Source organism: Barbus barbus, assembly GCF_936440315.1.
Source record: "Barbus barbus genome assembly, chromosome: 37".
In the NCBI taxonomy this organism is placed as follows: Eukaryota; Metazoa; Chordata; class Actinopteri; order Cypriniformes; family Cyprinidae; genus Barbus; species Barbus barbus.
The window spans coordinates 9,200,670-9,218,203 of NC_136715.1; the positions used below are offsets into that span (position 1 = coordinate 9,200,670).

Genomic DNA, 17,534 nt, shown 5'->3' on the forward strand with positions numbered 1-17,534 from the left:
GAACTGTGGACGAGATCATCGTGAAATTTAGGTCGACTTTAGATCTATCTGTCTATAATTTATTATTTTTAAATTATATTTCAAGTCAATTTAACTTAAAATTATGCCACAAATTGTGTTCAGCTGTGTATAGCAAAAAAAGTGTCCATAGCTGAAACAGCCATAAAATAAATAAATAAAAAGAGCTTCTGGTTTTTAAACAATGCCACTGTGGTAAATGGTTTTATTACAGACAGAGGTACATATTAATATCTCATAAAAATTCAGAACTTCAGGTCTTTCCAAAACTGTTTTCAAGCACTGCATGCAAGTTCAGTCAGATACAAAGAAGAAATCACATTCTTTTCATAGTCCTTCTTAAGTGTGAAGAGAATATTAGTGTTTTAACTGATGAAAGAAGCAGAGAAAAAAAGACTTCTAGCAGCCTTCCAGTTTACATAAAGGTTGTATCACTAAAATATTACATTTTCAACAAAGTGTCTCAAGGAAAGAACTGCAATGCCCACTTGGATCCAGATAAAAATGCTCTTAAGGTGGGTTTCTAATAGTCACCTGCCTACTAGAACAGTAGTCCAAAAGTCCAAAACATTTTCCCCCGGTGTCTCTCTGATAAAGATTGTTACCAGCCTCGGGTGGGTTTCCAGGTGTCTATTATCTTCCCTTTAGAATGGACAAAAAAAACTGGATGCATCATAGCTGTAGCACAAGCCTGTCAACAAAACATACAAGCCTGTTCTTAATTTTGAATAAATTCATCTCATTGTATTAAAATGTGTCATGTTAAGTTATCATTAAAAACAGAAGTGGAAAAAAAAAAGGTAAATGCAACCGATATCATTAGCAGTTGATTTGACAACCCCTCATCTCTAGGCTATGATAAATACAGGCTCATTGCATTAAGGATGTACAAAGTTTGTGCTGAATACAACATTTTTTTGTGCAGTGAATTGTAGGATATTTTTTCCAATTCAGCCCAAGTTAATAATTTTGTGTAGCATTGGAATTATGCACTTTAGTACTGTTGTTTACTCTTGTACAATAAACAGTTTTAGTACCGTGTTGATGTCCAAATTTGTGACCTGAAGGAAAACAGTCAAAGACTTCTGATGTGCAAGCAATGGCTTCGTCAGATGGAGAATGTCCTTTCATACAGATGAATACAGTGGGTTTCTGTGTGCTTTGTTTGAGGGAGATGGTTAGTAACTCACATGGTAAGGCATGAGTTTGAGGAGTGACCCCACTGGGAACTGCTTGAAGTCCAGTTTTCCAGCGATGGGCTCCACCCTGCCGTGTTCCTGAGTCATAGACAGGAGTCTGCAAAACAGACGACACCCTTCATGCTATTTATATCATCTGACTCACAAAACCTCCTACTCGCACTGTTGTGATGTAAAATAAACATCTAAACATGTACAGAGAAGGATTATCCAATCTCAGTTTTTAATATTTGAGAATGGATTTAATGCTTAAATATTTATTCTCATGAATCACATTTTGATTGTTTGTTCAAATCACTTAAATGCCATGCAGACAGATGACTTAATGGAAACATAGGGACTCAAATATTGTGGCTAGTTTATATACATATGTGTGTGTCTGTGTCTGTCTGTGTGTGTGTCTGTGTGTGTGCTGTGTGACCCTGGACCACAAAACCAGTCTTAAATTGCTGGGGTATATTTGTAGCAATAGCCAAAAATACATTGTATGGGTCAAAATTATCGATTTTTATTTTATGCCAAAAATCATTAGGATATTAAGTAAAGATCATGTTCCATGAAGATATTTAGTACATTTCTTACCGTAAATATATCAAAACTTCAAAAAAAAATTGATTAGTAATATGCATTGCTAAGAACTTCATTTGGACAACTTTAAAGGCAATTTTCTCAATCTTTTGAATTTTTTTATTTTTTTTGCACCTTCAAATAGTTGCATCTCAGCCAAATATTGTCCTATCTTAACAAACCATACATCAATGGAAAGCATATTTAATCAGATTTCAGATGATATATAAATCTCAATTTCGAAAAATTTACACTTAAGACTGGTTTTGTGGTCCAGGGTCACAAATATATAATGTTGTGGCTAATAAAAGTTAAAAAAACACTAAAAACTACAATCAGTCATTTTACGTGCTGAAAATAAATTTAAGCGCTAAACAATGTTAGTGTTTTAATGTTTGTGAAGTAGTTTATGCTCACCAAGACTGCATTTAGTTCATCAATAATAAATCAATCAATATTATTACAACTTAAAATAACCGTTTTCTATTAAAATATATTTTAAAATGTCATTTATTTCTGTAATGCAATGCTAATTTTTAGCATCATAATAACAGTCTTCAGTGTCACACAATCCTTCAGAAATCAATTTGTTGCTCAAGAAACATTTCTTACTATTATCAATGTTAAAAACTGTTTTTCAGCTTAATGCAGCTTTTTGTGTATAATGTGACACATTTTTTCTGGATTTTTGGATAAAAGGTTAAAAAGCATTTAATTGAAATGTTTATTTCTTTGTTGTTGCTTTTGATCAACTTTTTGCATTTTTACTGAAAAAGAGAATTAAATAATAATAATAATAAGTCTTACTCACCCCAAACTTTTGAACAATGTAAATGCAACGGTGTCAATTTTAAAAAATAATAATATAAAAATCTATAAAATCAATGATTTAATCAACCAATCAATCAATCAATCTGCCAGTAACTGGGGAAAAAAAAACATCCTCATTTCCATCCATATGATCTCTTACTTGAGTTCTGGGTGTCCTTCGATGATGGCGTATCCTGTAGGTAAGCGCCCCCCACCATCATGACTCAGTGCTGTCCACCCACAATCTACAAGTAACTGGTTCCTGTGTGGGTAGTGACCTATGACCCGCGTCAGCACCCGTAATGCAACATCCTCAAGTCTACAGGACCCGATGAGGGACTGCTGAACATCTGGACATGCAACGGATAATATTATGATTCAAAACAAGCTGATAACATCACTGCTTACAACAGGAGAACATGGCAAAACAGACCATAAAATATGTAGTTCCCAGGATGCACCTCACTCAGCATGGCCATGTCTGGGACTGGGTGGCTACAGGAAGGGGTGGAGCCAATGCTGGATTTGACACCTTGTATTCCAGCAGCCTTCAACCTATGGATAGTATGAATAATACCATCACTGCATATTAAGTTGGCATGCACTGATATTAAAATTTTGAAAATTACAATAAGCTAATGATTATGTTCATATTATGCCCAAGTGCCTACATTAAAGTTACATGGTGTATTGTCAAAATAAATTTAAAATAAAACACTAAAAACTAAAATCAAACAACAAGTGCATTTAGACACCATATTATAATATGGGATATAAAAATAATGTACATTTATTTTTTGCTAAACATATTTATTAGTGTTTACATTAGTGTTTATATGCTTTGTTGACAGTTAAAACTAAAATACTAAAAAATTATTCATTTATTTTAAATGCAATTTAGATATCACAATATGATGTACAATATTAAAAAACTTCATTTATTAGTGTTGTTGAACTATCAGTTTTTAAAATGTTTTGTTTACTAAATGAAAACACTAAAATTCATTATTTTAATAATCATCACAATAAAAGTGAATATAGGCATCACAAGATTATAATGTACATGTATATAAATAAAAATTATTTTGTACTAAAGATTACATTTATTAATGTTGTTAAATTATTCATAATTTATATTGAAATTATGAATAATTTCAATATAAATTATGTTACATTATAAGTGAATCTATTACATTATAAGTGAATAGAGATGGCACAAAATTATAATGCACAATATAAAATACATTTATTTTTTTATTTTTTTGCTATAGGTCGCATTTATTAGAATTGAAAATTATCTGTGCTTAAAATTACGTTTTGTTGTCTATTTAAATAAAAAATTTAAAATAATATACAAAAAATATCTATATTTTTTAGACATTTAAAATATATATCACAATATTATAATGTATAGTATTATTGATTTATTTGTTTATTTTAGCAAGAGCTTAAATTTGTTAGTATTGTCAAATACGTAACGTTTTTAAAGATTAACTTTAGGTGTTAGATGATATCAGCATACTTTTCCATGAACTGTAGCACAATCGTAGTGGTTTCCTGAGCCACAGCTTTGATTTGCTCCTCCCCCTGACAGGCATAGGTGTTCCCGCAGTGGGCATAAATTCCCATCAGCTCCACCCCTGAAGTATCCCAAATCTCCTGGGCAAGCTGTAGTGCAGCTGGGTCACAATGAGGAATGCCCGCTTTCAAAACAAAACAAAATTCATCCTTCTGCAGTACACCTAAAACCATGCTTCAAACATTTGGACGTACATTTGCTGAACTCCATCTTTCAAGTGTTACCTCTCCCATTGTCACAATCCAGTTTCATCCACACCTTCCAGACTTTTCCCTGTTTCAGAGGTCTCTTCTTCAGTTCCTGCAGGGCGAGGCGGTTGTCCACCATGACGTGGAATAGAGAAAGTCTCTCGGACAGCTCGGCACAGCGCTCCACTTTATCAAATGGCAAAGGGTATGCATAGAGTATATCGTCATAGCCATTATCTGCATAGAATGATGCCTCAGCTAGAGTAGACACAACAATACAACGACGAGAGCCTCCTGTCATGATGTCCGCACATTCCCTGAAGACACAAGAGATAAAATGGTAATAACATGACAATTTTTTTTTTAGGGTTACATGTTTCTTTGTCCAAATGCTTTCTTTTTACAGTACATAAATGGCACTTGGTGTGATATTTTGTTATATAATAATAATAAAAAATACATCGAAAGTGCCTTCAAGGTCCAAAATTACTAGTGAAAAAAAACTTAATTGAAAGAAATCTAACAATGTTAGAAACATTAATAATGACAGAATTTTTATTTTGTGCTGAAATGTTCCTTTGACTAAGATTTTGCATCTATTGTTCAATCATTTAAAACTTCTTGTTGTGAAAAGTCTTAAGAGTTTTTTATTTTAGTAAAACCCACTTGGTTTGATATTTTGTTATATTTTGGTCTTATTGACAGAAACCATCATAAATACTAGTTAAAAAGACAAGCATGGAGATTTTTTTTCCTTTGTCCAAATAGTACGTTTTCATTTTTAACAGTGCATCTGTTGTTTAATCATTTAAAACTTCTTATTGTGAAATGTGAGTTTTTTTAATCTCCAAATACTTTTCATTCTTTTCAGTTTTCATTATTAATAGCCCTGTAAATTGTGTGTTATATAAACGTATATAAAATTCGTAAAATGTTTTGATTTATAAGTGTGTGTGGGGGTATTTTTTCCCAAATAAATGCCACTATGTTTGATATTTTGTTATGTGACCCTGGACCACAAAACCAGTCTTAAGTCGCTGGGGTATATTTGTAGCAACAGCCAACAATACACTGCATGGGTCAAAATGATAGATTTTTCTTTTATGCCAAAAATCATTAGGACATTTAGTAAAGATCATGTTCAATGAAGATATTTTGTAAATTTCGTACGGTAAATATATCAAAACTTAATTTTTGATTAGTAATATGCATTGTTAAGAACTTCATTTGGACAACTTTAAAGGCGATTTTCTCAATATTTTGATTTTTTTGCACCTTCAGATTCCAGATTTTCAAATAGTTGTGTATGAGCCAAATGTTGTCCTATCATAAACCATACATCAATGGAAAGCTTAATTATTCAACTTGCAGCTGATATATAAATCTCAATATCGAAAAATTGACCCTTATGACTGGTTTTGTGGTCCAGGGTCACAAATAATAAAACTGTTTTTTTATTATTTAAAAAAAAAAAAATAAATAAAAATAAAAAGTGTCCAAAATTTGGCAGACGCCAGTCAAAATGACAAATGAAGAAGACTAATTGATAAGGGTATTAATAAAAGTATGGTTGGTGTTGTTGAGATGAGAGTCTCACAGTGTTTTGTGTGTTTTCATGTGAGGTCGGAGCTGGACCCCTAGTTTGTGGAAGAGCTCCAGCATGCCTTCAGCGTTTCTTTGCGCTTTATCCAGGTCAATGATCAGCGCTGGAGTACAAAGGTCTTTCATGAATTCAACAGCAGCCATTATCGAAAAACTAAAGGAAAAAAATAATAATAACACATTTACGCGAAATGAAAACCTGCAGAGCTGTAAAAAATTGCAGACTGTAACGTTAGATAATAAATGTAACGTTAAATTAACTCTAAATCAGGGGTGCCCAACCCTGTTCCTCCAGTTGTAAATGAATTTAAAAATAATCCAGTAAACATGAGCTTGATTTATGGTCAAAGTAACTCGTGTCAAATAGTTATGATAAACTGAGGCTAAACTTTAAAAAGCAGCTTTTCAACTCACCATAAAGCAGCCGCTCAAATTCTGCTCAATGAGTGTGAAGCCAGAGGAAACACAGCGGCGGCTTTTCAAACTCAAAGCTCCTGAGGAGATTCACGGAAAATATACCAACGGAAACTAGGTTTTTTTTTTTTTTTTTTTTTTTAAGATAACAGATTTCGACTTTTATTTTCTCTTAGATATTTTTAAATTTCTTCATTTATTTTATATTTTTCAAATAGCATTAATGTATAGGTCTAGTCTGTATTATAATTCTTTGTATTTTTTTTTGGGGGGGGGGGGCGTGTACAAGTTATTCCCTTGAAATGTATTGTTATATGATTTCAGGCAAACTTTGTCATTATTTGTTATTATCCTTTTCTGTTAAGTATCAGTGAAAATATAACATCATAATATATTATATTATATTTTCACTGGTACTTAAAGGGATACTCCACCCCAAAATGAAAATTTTGACATTAATCACTTACCCCATGTCGTTCCAAACCCGTAAAAGCTTAATTCGTCCTCGGAACACAATTTATGATATTTTGGATGAAAACCAGGATTGTGACTGTCCCATTGAATGCATAGTAAATTACACAGTCAAGGCCCATAAAAGTATGAAAAGCATGGTCAGAATAGTTCATCTGCCATCAGTGGTAATCTGAATTTAATTAAGCGACTTTGTACGCAAAGAAAATAAAAATAACGACATTTATTCAAAAGTTCTTGTCAAGTTCAATTGCAGTATGGCTCAGAAAGATGTAAATACCATGAGCATGAGAATGCTAAAGTCTGCAGATTAATGACATATAACAATGCTGGAGTGGTTGTGTGGACATTTCAAATCATCAACAAAACATTCATCCCAGGATGATGCACATATTTCAAACTATCTCCATGATCGGTGGCACTGGTTTGGCTGAATGTGTTAGTGAACATCAGAATGTCTAATCTAATGTCCCCGATGAACTTTTTGTTACTCATTAAAGTGGATTATTTCAAAGTCAGTTAATCAAGTGGCTAATTAAGGCTTGTAGTCATTAATGCTAATCCCTTCTCTCCCACTTGGATAAAATCCTCAATTACCAAAGCCGTGTGAGAGTATCAGAAAGATCTTAAGGCCTGTTTTCACTTTTTAGCTTGATGTCTTTCAAGAAAGCTGCAGGCTGTATGATATCTATACATCCAGGCTTTTCAGACAATTCTGCTTGTTGTGGTAATACTACAGTCATATGATTTTAAATTCCAGTCACATCTTATACAATACAGTTTAAATGTGTCTTGTCTCAAAAATACCGTAAAAAATACTGTAAAATATTATCACAATTTAAAATAAGATTCTTTATATTTTAAAATGAAATTGGCTTAGTGATGAAAGTCGTGTGGGCAGCGCACTGACATATAGCTTAGTGCTATGGGTGTCCCGAGTTCGAATCCCGACTCGCGGACCTTTTCCAATACGCTTTCCGTCGGCTCTGCACTGTTCTGATAATAAAGGTAAAAATGCCAAAAATAAGCCTTTAAAAAATTTTATCTACTTCTGTGATGGCAAAGCTGAGTGTTTTTTTTTTTGTTTATATATATATATATATATATATATATATATATATATATATATATATATATATATATATATATATATATATGTGCTGATTTTGTGCTGAAGAAACATTTATTTTTGGGAATGTTGAGAACTTTGTGCTGCTTAATATAATTTGTGGAAATTTTGAGTTGTATGACTTTTCCAGTCATAAAATTAATAAAATCGAATTTTTAAAAAGTATGCACACAATGTGTTAGTGACCCAGTGCCATTCTGTAAAGTCAATGTCTTGAAAAATTCACTTTAAGTGATACGTTGACAATTGTGCATTATTTGAAACCATTCTGCTTGTACAGAAATGTCTTCATTTTCCATCTAGTAGAATTATTCATATCTAGATATATCAAGAGCTGATAAAATGTAAAAACTGTAACTTGAATGCAATGTAAGTTGCTTTGGATAAAAGCGTCTGCTAAATGCATAAATGTAAATCTTCTTCTGATAAACTCTTGCCAGATTTGCATTTGCAGCTACAAATCACTAGGGGGAGCTGCAGGACTCACACAGAAACAGTGTGTGACCATCACATGGCTTTTGGTGACAGCAAGGGTAATACTATTAGGAGGCACAAGATGGTGCCAATAACATGCACACACTGCTAAAAAAGCTGTATTTAAGAAAACTGCTTTTTATTTCAAACTCAGAGCTGCTAGACAGACATGAGGTGTCAAGTTTAGGTTAAGATGGAGACATATAACGTCTGCAACAACAGACATATAGCTGATAACTGGCAAGGACAATCCAGCAACGCACCCAGTTACTAAGTAACAGGTGCAAGCCATGATAAAGCCATCTCCAATTAGGAGAGCCTGGAAAACGGTGTTAAGAGCTATACAAAAACACAAATCCAATAATTACAGTGGCTTAGGAGCAGAATAACACATACAGGACTTTGCACAGAGCTTATAACCTTGAAAACGGTTTTTCGGTGTATGCACATTGCCAAACAAAACTGTACCTTTATTAACACATGTGCAAAGCTGGCGGAAGGGAAATATAGGGGTTATAGCTCAAAATAAACTTGTATTGAACACAAGTGTACACACATACACTCTTACAGTGCACAGCATAAATAATTACACCCCCTCTGAATAAATATAAAAGATGTATTTTCTTAATGATCACTAATATAATTCATGGAAAGATGGTACAATTGAAATGTATTAAACATATACTTAATAAAAACAACAAAATATATGCCAATATTTTCTGTAAGATAAGTAAATTAGCCAATTTTGTTTAAAAGAAGGACTGCAGAAATGAGTACACCCTAGATTTCATTCAGCAAATGTATAATATTCTAGTAGGACTACTTAGTATGTCCTCCAGAAATGTAAGCATACAGCTCTGACCCTTCTTGCCACTGAGTTCAAGACAAATTTTCTGTCGCGTTTAACTCCTGGAGGACGACTTCCTTGAATGCTCTGGTCTTTAATGGGGAGTTTTGCTCAGCTGGTCTCTACAGAATCCCCCACAGCTGCTCAAGAGTGTTAAGATTGAGTGAAATACATGTCCACTGAAGGATTTTCACCTTGGGAGAATTACTATCTTCATTGTCATGCTGAAAAAATGCCCAATAATGCAGGGAATGAGGGGAGGGCAGTCTGTTTCAAGTTTTTGTATTCCATCACACAGTAGTGTGTGAATTCATGGCAGCATTGATAAAGCACAACTCCCTCACACCTTCAGCACTCATTCATCCCTATATAAAAGCTTTACTACCACTGAACGTCACTGTGGGTACCAAGCACTTCTCACTGTACTCCTCCTCTAGCAACACCAGAACATCTTGGATGCTTTTGGATCCGAAATGATTGACTTGGTCTCTTGAGACCAGAGTATGGATTCCCAGAAGTCTCTATTTTGTAAATATGGGCCTTGGAAGAGGTTAAATGAGTTTATTTGGCTTTGGCTACAGTAGGTCATTCTAGTGGTGACAACAACCATACATGTCACTTCTGCAGGCTGCGTCTTACTCTGTGAGATAAAGTGTCACTTTTTTTCACAGCTTTTGCCGGCTCTGAGACACACGTTATTTCTCCTGCTCTTTTTCTAGCAAAAATTCACTCATCGCTAAATGAAAACTTAAAGCGAATACCTGATTATTTCAGGAGCCTTGTGAAGTGAAGTGACATACTGCCAAGTATGGTGACCCATACTCGGAATTCGTGCTCTGCATTTAACCCATCCATCGTGCACACACACAGCAGTGAACACACACATACCGTGAACACACACCCGGAGCAGTGGGCAGCCATTTATACTGCGGCGCCCGGGGAACAGTTGGGGGTTCGGTGCCTTGCTCAAGGGCACCTCAGTCGTGGTATTGAGGGTAGAGAGAGCGCTGTACATTCACTCCCCCCACCTACAATCCCTGCCGGCCCGAGACTCGAACCCGCAACCTTTGGATTACGAGTCCGACTCTCTAACCATTATATTTTCACACTTAAAACAATAATTTGGTATTCCTCTTGTAACATTGTCCTCTTTTATGCTAAGAAATAAGTCAATTGGCAGTTCTCTCCCAAGTGGTTTGATTGCTGCCAGCATTAAGTCTAAGTATGATTCAGTGGGCTATATAACACTTTTAATTGTCAGGAAATTACTTGTCTTTAACAGTTTTGGTTCAATATACTTACCTGTTGATCAAAAATAACCTTAAGCCTATACAGTTTTTTTTTTTTTAGTTTTATTTAGTAATTTTCGGGAGGGTGTACTCATTTTTGCAACACAGCATTTTATCACTTTGATAAGAAAATCATATTTTGCTGAATAATTTTGACATTCTTCTTTGGTAATTGATCAAGCAGGCTTGTTGGAACATTATTTCTCCAAAGAACCCTAACATGTCACCCAAGTAAAAAGTAATTGCTGAATTTGTTACGTTTTAGAGGGGGTGTACTCATTTATGCTGTGCACTGTATGTTTAGCATTATGTCCGTCCTATGCTCATGCTCAGGCCAGCATTCTTCATAAAGAAAACACAAAGCATGTTAATGCACATCTGTCTTCACAGTTCCATCACATTCAGAGTCCCTATGAGAAGCCCCTTATAGTCGACAGATGGAGAGGTGAGCGAGAGAAGAAGTCACTTCCTCTCTGCTCATCATTTCTCAGCAGCAGGCAGTAGCACTCTGGAGGCCCAACCCCGCACTCCTCTTCATTCATCCCTCGTTCACTAGCTGGGCTCAGACGGCTTGTTTAGCTCCACCTTTATACCTCTTTCACCTGCACCTAAGAGACCGAGAAAGACACAAATTTTGATCTAAACCTGTCGTTTGCTCTCTCTGATAATCCATACCTGTTATTAGAAAGAAATTCACTCACTGTGGCTCAGTAATTATTTCAATGATGCTTCATCCCGAAATGAAAATACTGTCATCATTTGCTCACCATCATGTCATACACAGTCCATTCAACGAAAGAGAACAGTTACTGGTTACTACACTACCGTTTAAACAACTGGAGTAAGAAAGATTTTTTTTAACAAAATGAATGTGTTTATTCAGCAAGGAAACATTCAATTTATCAAAAGGAACAGTAAAGGCATTTAAACGTTATATCTTCCTATTTTAAATCAATACTGTTCTTTTAAACATTCCATTCGTCAAAGAATCCTGAAAAAAGCATCAGTTCCCATTAAATATAATAATAAGCAGCAGAATAAGATTTCTGAAGACTGGAGTAATGGCTGTGAAAAATTCAGCTTGTCCATCAGAGAAATAAATTACCATTTCAAATATATTAAAACAGGAAAACGATTATTTTAAATTATAATAACATAGTATGGGCTTCTTGTTGTTTATCTTTATAAAAACTAGGGCTGTCAAAGTTAACGCGTTAACGCATGCGATTAATCTAAAAATTTTAATGCGTTAATATTTTTTTACGCAAATTAATCGTTTGATAAGGTTTGACCCCAATTTCTTGCCATCATCGCAGCGCGGAAGGTAATCATTGCTTGCGTCCCAGTGTGCACACTATCCAGCCTAAATTCCATGTGATTTTAGTAATTTTCAATACTATTGAGGGCAGATAGGATGTATAGTATGCACATTGGGACGCAGGGACTGTGTGATTATAAGGCGCCGGGCTCGACAACACTGAAGCGAATGAAGAGAGAGAGAGCGAGTGTGTCTGAGAGAGAGATGAAGCTGAGCTCCACAGCACTCATGTGGAGAACATGATAGACTCATTTCTACTGACTTCATTTGGTGAAGAGAAGAAAATCAATTTAGCAACAGAACAATTAATTTAAAATTGTTCTAAAGTGGTCAGAAAAGAAAACATTACAGATATAAAAAAAGAAATCGCTAAAACTAGTTGGTTTGATAAAGAATGCCAAAAAATAAGAAAAGAATTACGATCATCATCAAATAAAAAACACAGAGACCCTGCAAACCAACAAACACGAGCCACATATCAACAAACCCTTAAAAAATACAAGTCACTGCTAATACAGAAAAAAAGCTGATCACATGAAAATAAAGTTTAACAAGATTGAGGAGGCAGTCGATGAAAATTCTTTTGGGAATTATAATAATTTAGATAAATCCAAAGAAGCTAAACACATTCCCATCCACGACCCAAACATCTGGACTAAACATTTCAGAAAACTCTATTCACAAAATGAACCGTTACCCAAAAACATCTGACCTCCAAATTACACGACCTAGAATTCACCACAAAAGAGCAGCTAAACCATTTAGACAAACCCATATCATTAAATGAACTAATAGGCAAAATAAAATCCCTAAAAAAGAAAAAATAAATCCTGTGGCTTGGATGGAATATCTAATAAGATGCTGAAACATAGCAGCTCCAAACTAAAAGATGTTATTCTGAAAATATTCAAATCTCATATTAAAATCAGGACACTTTCCTGAAATCTGCAAAGAAAATCTAATAACTCCAATTTTTAAACAAGGTGAGAAGTACGACCCAAACAATTATGGAGGCATCACAGTCAGCAGTAACGGGAACAAATGCTGTCAAAATTAATGACAAACAAACTGATTATTTCAGTCAGACCAAAGGAGTCCGTCAAGGTTGCAGCCTCAGCCCGACTCTATTTAATATCTATATTAACGAACTGGCATCAGCACTTGATAATTCCTCTCGTCCTGGTCTGATCGTCGAGGGCAAAGAAATCAAATGCCTCCTGTATGCAGACGATCTTCTGCTACTGTCGCCTCATGAAGAGGGGCTGCACCAAAGTCATGATCTTTCAGAAAAAGCTTCATCTTGAGTTTACAATTCGGGGAACAATTATTAATCATGTCACCTGTTATAATTATTTGGGTCTGACAATCAATTCAACCCACCCATTAAACTGTGGCTGAAAATCTTCGATAGCATCATAAAACCCATTGTTCTCTATGGCTGTGAAATCTGGGGCCCCAAATTTAAACTAAACTATGAAACATGGGACAAAAACCCTGTTGAAATATTCCACCTTGAGTTCAACAAAAACATCTTGGGAATTCACAGAAACGCCCCAAATCTCGGCTGCAGGGCAGAACTGGGCAGATTCCCTCTGCTCTCTGAAATCCAGAAGAGAGCAGTGAAGTTCTGGTTCCATCTTTCAGACACGCCGACAGATAGCTACCATCACAGTGCTTTCACAGTGAATTGAATTGAGAGAGAGAGTGCGCGCGAGAGAGGCCGAGTGTGTCCGAGAGAGAGAGAGACAGTGTGCGAGAGATATGTATACTTTAAAGTGAGTTCTGAGTAAAAGTGTACTATTAATCTCATAAATTGTCTTATGTAGCATGATGCTAATGTTAGCTCTAATGCACCTGCAGAACAGGTCCAATTCTTCTTCATAATACATTTTATAATAATACTTCATGTAAGGTCGCAAGAAAATGTTTTGTTGTATTTATTTAGAAATACGTTTGATAATAGTTGGGTAAATATGCTGGGATTGAAGCGATGTGGCTTGGTAAACGTTTTATTGTCAGTATAAAGGCTCATAACGGCTGAATAAAAACAAGAATAATAAGGATTATGTCTCATACCTGGCAGAGATGTGAAAGGTTTTGTTTCCTTAAACTAGTTTGTCATGCATTCCTTTATTTCAACACATTTACAGGTAAATCCTAGTATTTTAAATTTGCGATTAATCTTGCGTGGATCCCCAGATCGAGGGAGATTATCAGTGGTCTTGTATGTCTTCCATTTTCTAATAATTGCTCCCACAGTTGATTTCTTCACACCAAGCTGCTTGCCTATTGCAGATTCAGTCTTCCCAGCCTGGTGCAGGTCTACAATTTTGTTTCTGGTGTCCTTCGACAGCTCTTTGGTCTTGGCCATAGTGGAGTTTGGAGTGTGACTGTTTGAGGTTGTGGACAGGTGTCTTTTATACTGATAACGAGTTCAAACAGGTGCAATTAATACAGGTAACGAGTGGAGGACAGAGGAGCCTCTTAAAGAAGTTACAGGTCTGTGAGAGCCAGAAATCTTGCTTGTTTGTAGGTGACCAAATACTTATTTTACAGAGGAATTTACCAATTAATTCATTTAAAATCCTACAATGTGATTTCCTGGATTCTTTCCCCCCCATTCCGTCTCTCATAGTTGAAGTGTAATGATGAAAATTACAGGCCTCTCTCATCTTTTTAAGTGGGAGTACTTGCACAATTGGTGGCTGACTAAATACTTTTTTGCCCAACTGTCAGTGTATTTTTATGATAGAAGTAACTGTAAATCAAATGTAAGCTGGCTAATACAGCCATACTAGCTCAAATTAGTTAAATGTGTGTTGCTCTTTTCAGTCTGATTTCTATTATTTTCATTTTTAACTTTTGATTTAGTGTTTTAATGCTTTAAAGAGCAATTTTAGATTGTAATGTTTTAATGTTTAAATGACCATAAAAGGTAGACCTACAGCTGTCAAAATCAGAGAGAAAGGCTGCATGGCTAGAAACTGCTGATCAATTGAATGTGCAAGTAGCAACTACGTTAAAATGTTTTCATATATCTTAAAAAAGGTTATTAGCCTACATTTTGGGCACAATATATTAAATACAGTTGGTTGTAGCCCTTTTTTATTTGATTATTTAAGGTGTATTTTCATTATACTTTTATTTTTGGGCTAATAATAAAGTCAACTAATTGTATGTTAGAGAGTCAGTGGTAATACCGATGCATTCCTATTGGTCAGTGTTAGAGGAGCTCAGCTTAGCATGACAGTTAGTCTGCTCCGGAGGGGTGCGTTTCCCAAAAGCATCGTTACCTAACTATGATCGCAAGTTCCATTGAACTCTAATGGCAACGATGGAACCTGCGACCATAGTTGCATTTGGGAAATGCACCCCAGATTAGTTTCCCAGCATACGTTGCCACAGTGCTTTCGGAAACCAAATAAAGTGAAAATAAGTCAGAAATATAGCTGCGAGCAGCGATGACGGGCCCAAGCCGTCAGCATACGCCACCCCGGTGGCATCGATAAAACGGTGCCCAGCGAGCACAAGCATTACAGTAACCCTCTGGCAGTTTGGTTTTAAGGGATACGGCAATTAAAGGGTTAATCCAAACCATCAACTCTGTGAAACACACACACACACAGAACAACATATAAAACTTTAAATTCTGTGAAAATATATTTTTCATTGGTAGTTGATGTTAGTTAATGCATTTACTAATGCTAACAAATGAGAAATTATTATAGTTACCAAAGGTTTTAATGATTTATTTTTCCATTAACTAACATGAATATTTTTTTCTAACACAAATGAATAAAGTAAAAAATATATTGTTAATATTTAATGTTATTTGTGAATTAACCAATGTTAAAAAACAACATTATTTAACTGTTGTTAATTTACATCATTAATAAATATATACCATTTAATGTTGATCAAAATCAATTCCAAAATGTGTTAATATATTATTACATTTTAAAGTTTTATCTTTTGAACATGACTATTTTTCTAATATTAAAAATATTTTGTTCATTGTTAGTTCGTTGTAAGTTCATACTATCAATGAAGAATTAACATGCTGTAAAATATATATTTTTCATTGTTAGTTCATGTTAATTAATGCATTCCCTACTGTTAACAAATGAGACTTAATTATAAAGTGTTATCAAAACCTTTAATGCTTTATAAGCATTTTTTAAGGATTTTATTGAGAAGTTTAAACAGACCCTCTCTCTCTCTCTCTCTCTCCCCCTCCACACTCACTGAACTCACACAGTCAGTCACTCACCCAGTCACCCACCGCACACATTAGAAGCACAGAGACAGGAGAACTCTGATAAGTTTTAAATTTTCTCCTCTCCATAGTGTATTGTAAATTCATGAAATTAATCACATATCCTCAGACTGTATTGTTCTGTGTATGTAATTTTTTATGAAGTGTTTGGAAGCTGCTCTTAAAAGATAAAAAAAAAAAAGTTCTCTTTTTTCTGTAACTTTAATAAATTGCCATTAAATCATCGTTCAAGATATCCTAAATCCGTCCACAATTTAGCATCTTCAGTATTTTGGCATCATGAGAAAAAATGTTTGGTGTGATTTCTGTGTTTCTGCTTGAAGGAGTATGAATTTGTTTACAGCCTGTTTAAAAAAAACCCACATTAAAATAAATATAGCCGACTTCCTGTTGGTCGTAGCTAATGACTGTAAATTAGAAAGTTGTCCGGATTAATAAGAACAATTTATGTACCGAGTTTGGTGTCTGTAGCTATCATTATATATATATATATATAAACATTAATAATTATATACCATTTAATGTTGTTCAATATTAATTCCAAAATGTGTTAATATATTATTAAATTTTAAAGTTTATCTTTTGAACATGACTATTTTTCTAACATTAAAAAGATTAATAAATGCTTTAAAAAAAAATTGTTCTTTGTTAGTTCATACTATCCTGGAAGAATTAACATGCTGTAAAAATATATTTTTCATTGTTAGTTCACGTTAATTAATGCATTTCCTAATGTTAAGAAATGAGACCTTATTATAAAGTGTTATCAAAACCTTTAATGCTTTATAAGCATTTTTTAAGGATTTTATTGAGAAGTTTAAACAGACCCTCTCTCTCTCTCTCTTTCTCTCCCCCTCCCCCTCCACACTCACTAAACTCACACAGTCAGTCACCCACCCAGTCACCCACCGCACACATTAGAAGCACAGAGACAGGAGAACTCTGATAAGTTTGAAAATTTTCTTTTCGCCATAGTGTATTGTAAATTCATGAAATAATCACATATCCTCAGACTGTCTTGTTCTGTGTATGTAATTTTTTATGAAGTGTTTGGAAGCTGCTCTTAAAAGATAAAAAAAAAAAGTGTTCTTTTTTACTGTAACTTTAATAAATTGCCATTAAATCATCGTTCAAGATATCCTAAATCCGTCCGCAATTTAGCATCATCAGTATTTTGGCATCATGAGAAAAAATGTTTGGTGTGATTTCCGTGTTTCTGATTGGAGGAGTATGAATTTGTTTACAGCCCGTTTAAAAAAAAAAAACACACATTAAAATAAATATAGCCGACTTCCTGTTGGTCGTAGCTAATGACTGTAAATTAGAAAGTTGTCCGGATTAATAAGAACAATT

The 17,534-nt window shown here is 34.5% G+C and overlaps 2 protein-coding genes across 2 annotated transcripts in view; both read right to left on the minus strand.

Annotated features, from left to right (window-relative positions):
- Window positions 1-190: 190 nt before the first annotated feature.
- LOC306856661 (D-serine dehydratase-like) lies at window positions 191-6,459 on the minus strand. Its single transcript, XM_079396029.1, has 8 exons — window positions 6,378-6,459; window positions 5,959-6,117; window positions 4,398-4,678; window positions 4,117-4,297; window positions 3,028-3,149; window positions 2,755-2,944; window positions 1,209-1,314; window positions 191-709 (listed from the first exon to the last, which is right to left on the minus strand). Exons 2-8 carry the CDS (start codon window positions 6,105-6,107, stop codon window positions 620-622), a joined length of 1,119 nt encoding a protein of 372 aa, XP_079252155.1. The 5' UTR covers window positions 6,108-6,117; window positions 6,378-6,459; the 3' UTR covers window positions 191-619.
- Window positions 6,460-8,360: 1,901 nt separating this feature from the next.
- LOC306857041 (egl nine homolog 1-like) overlaps window positions 8,361-17,534 on the minus strand; it is a 47,249-nt gene continuing 38,075 nt past the window's right edge. Inside the window, exon 5 of the mRNA XM_079396691.1 lies at window positions 8,361-11,195. Coding sequence (XP_079252817.1) covers window positions 11,140-11,195 — 56 coding nt within the window. The 3' untranslated portion in view covers window positions 8,361-11,139. The remainder of the gene's footprint in view (window positions 11,196-17,534) is intronic.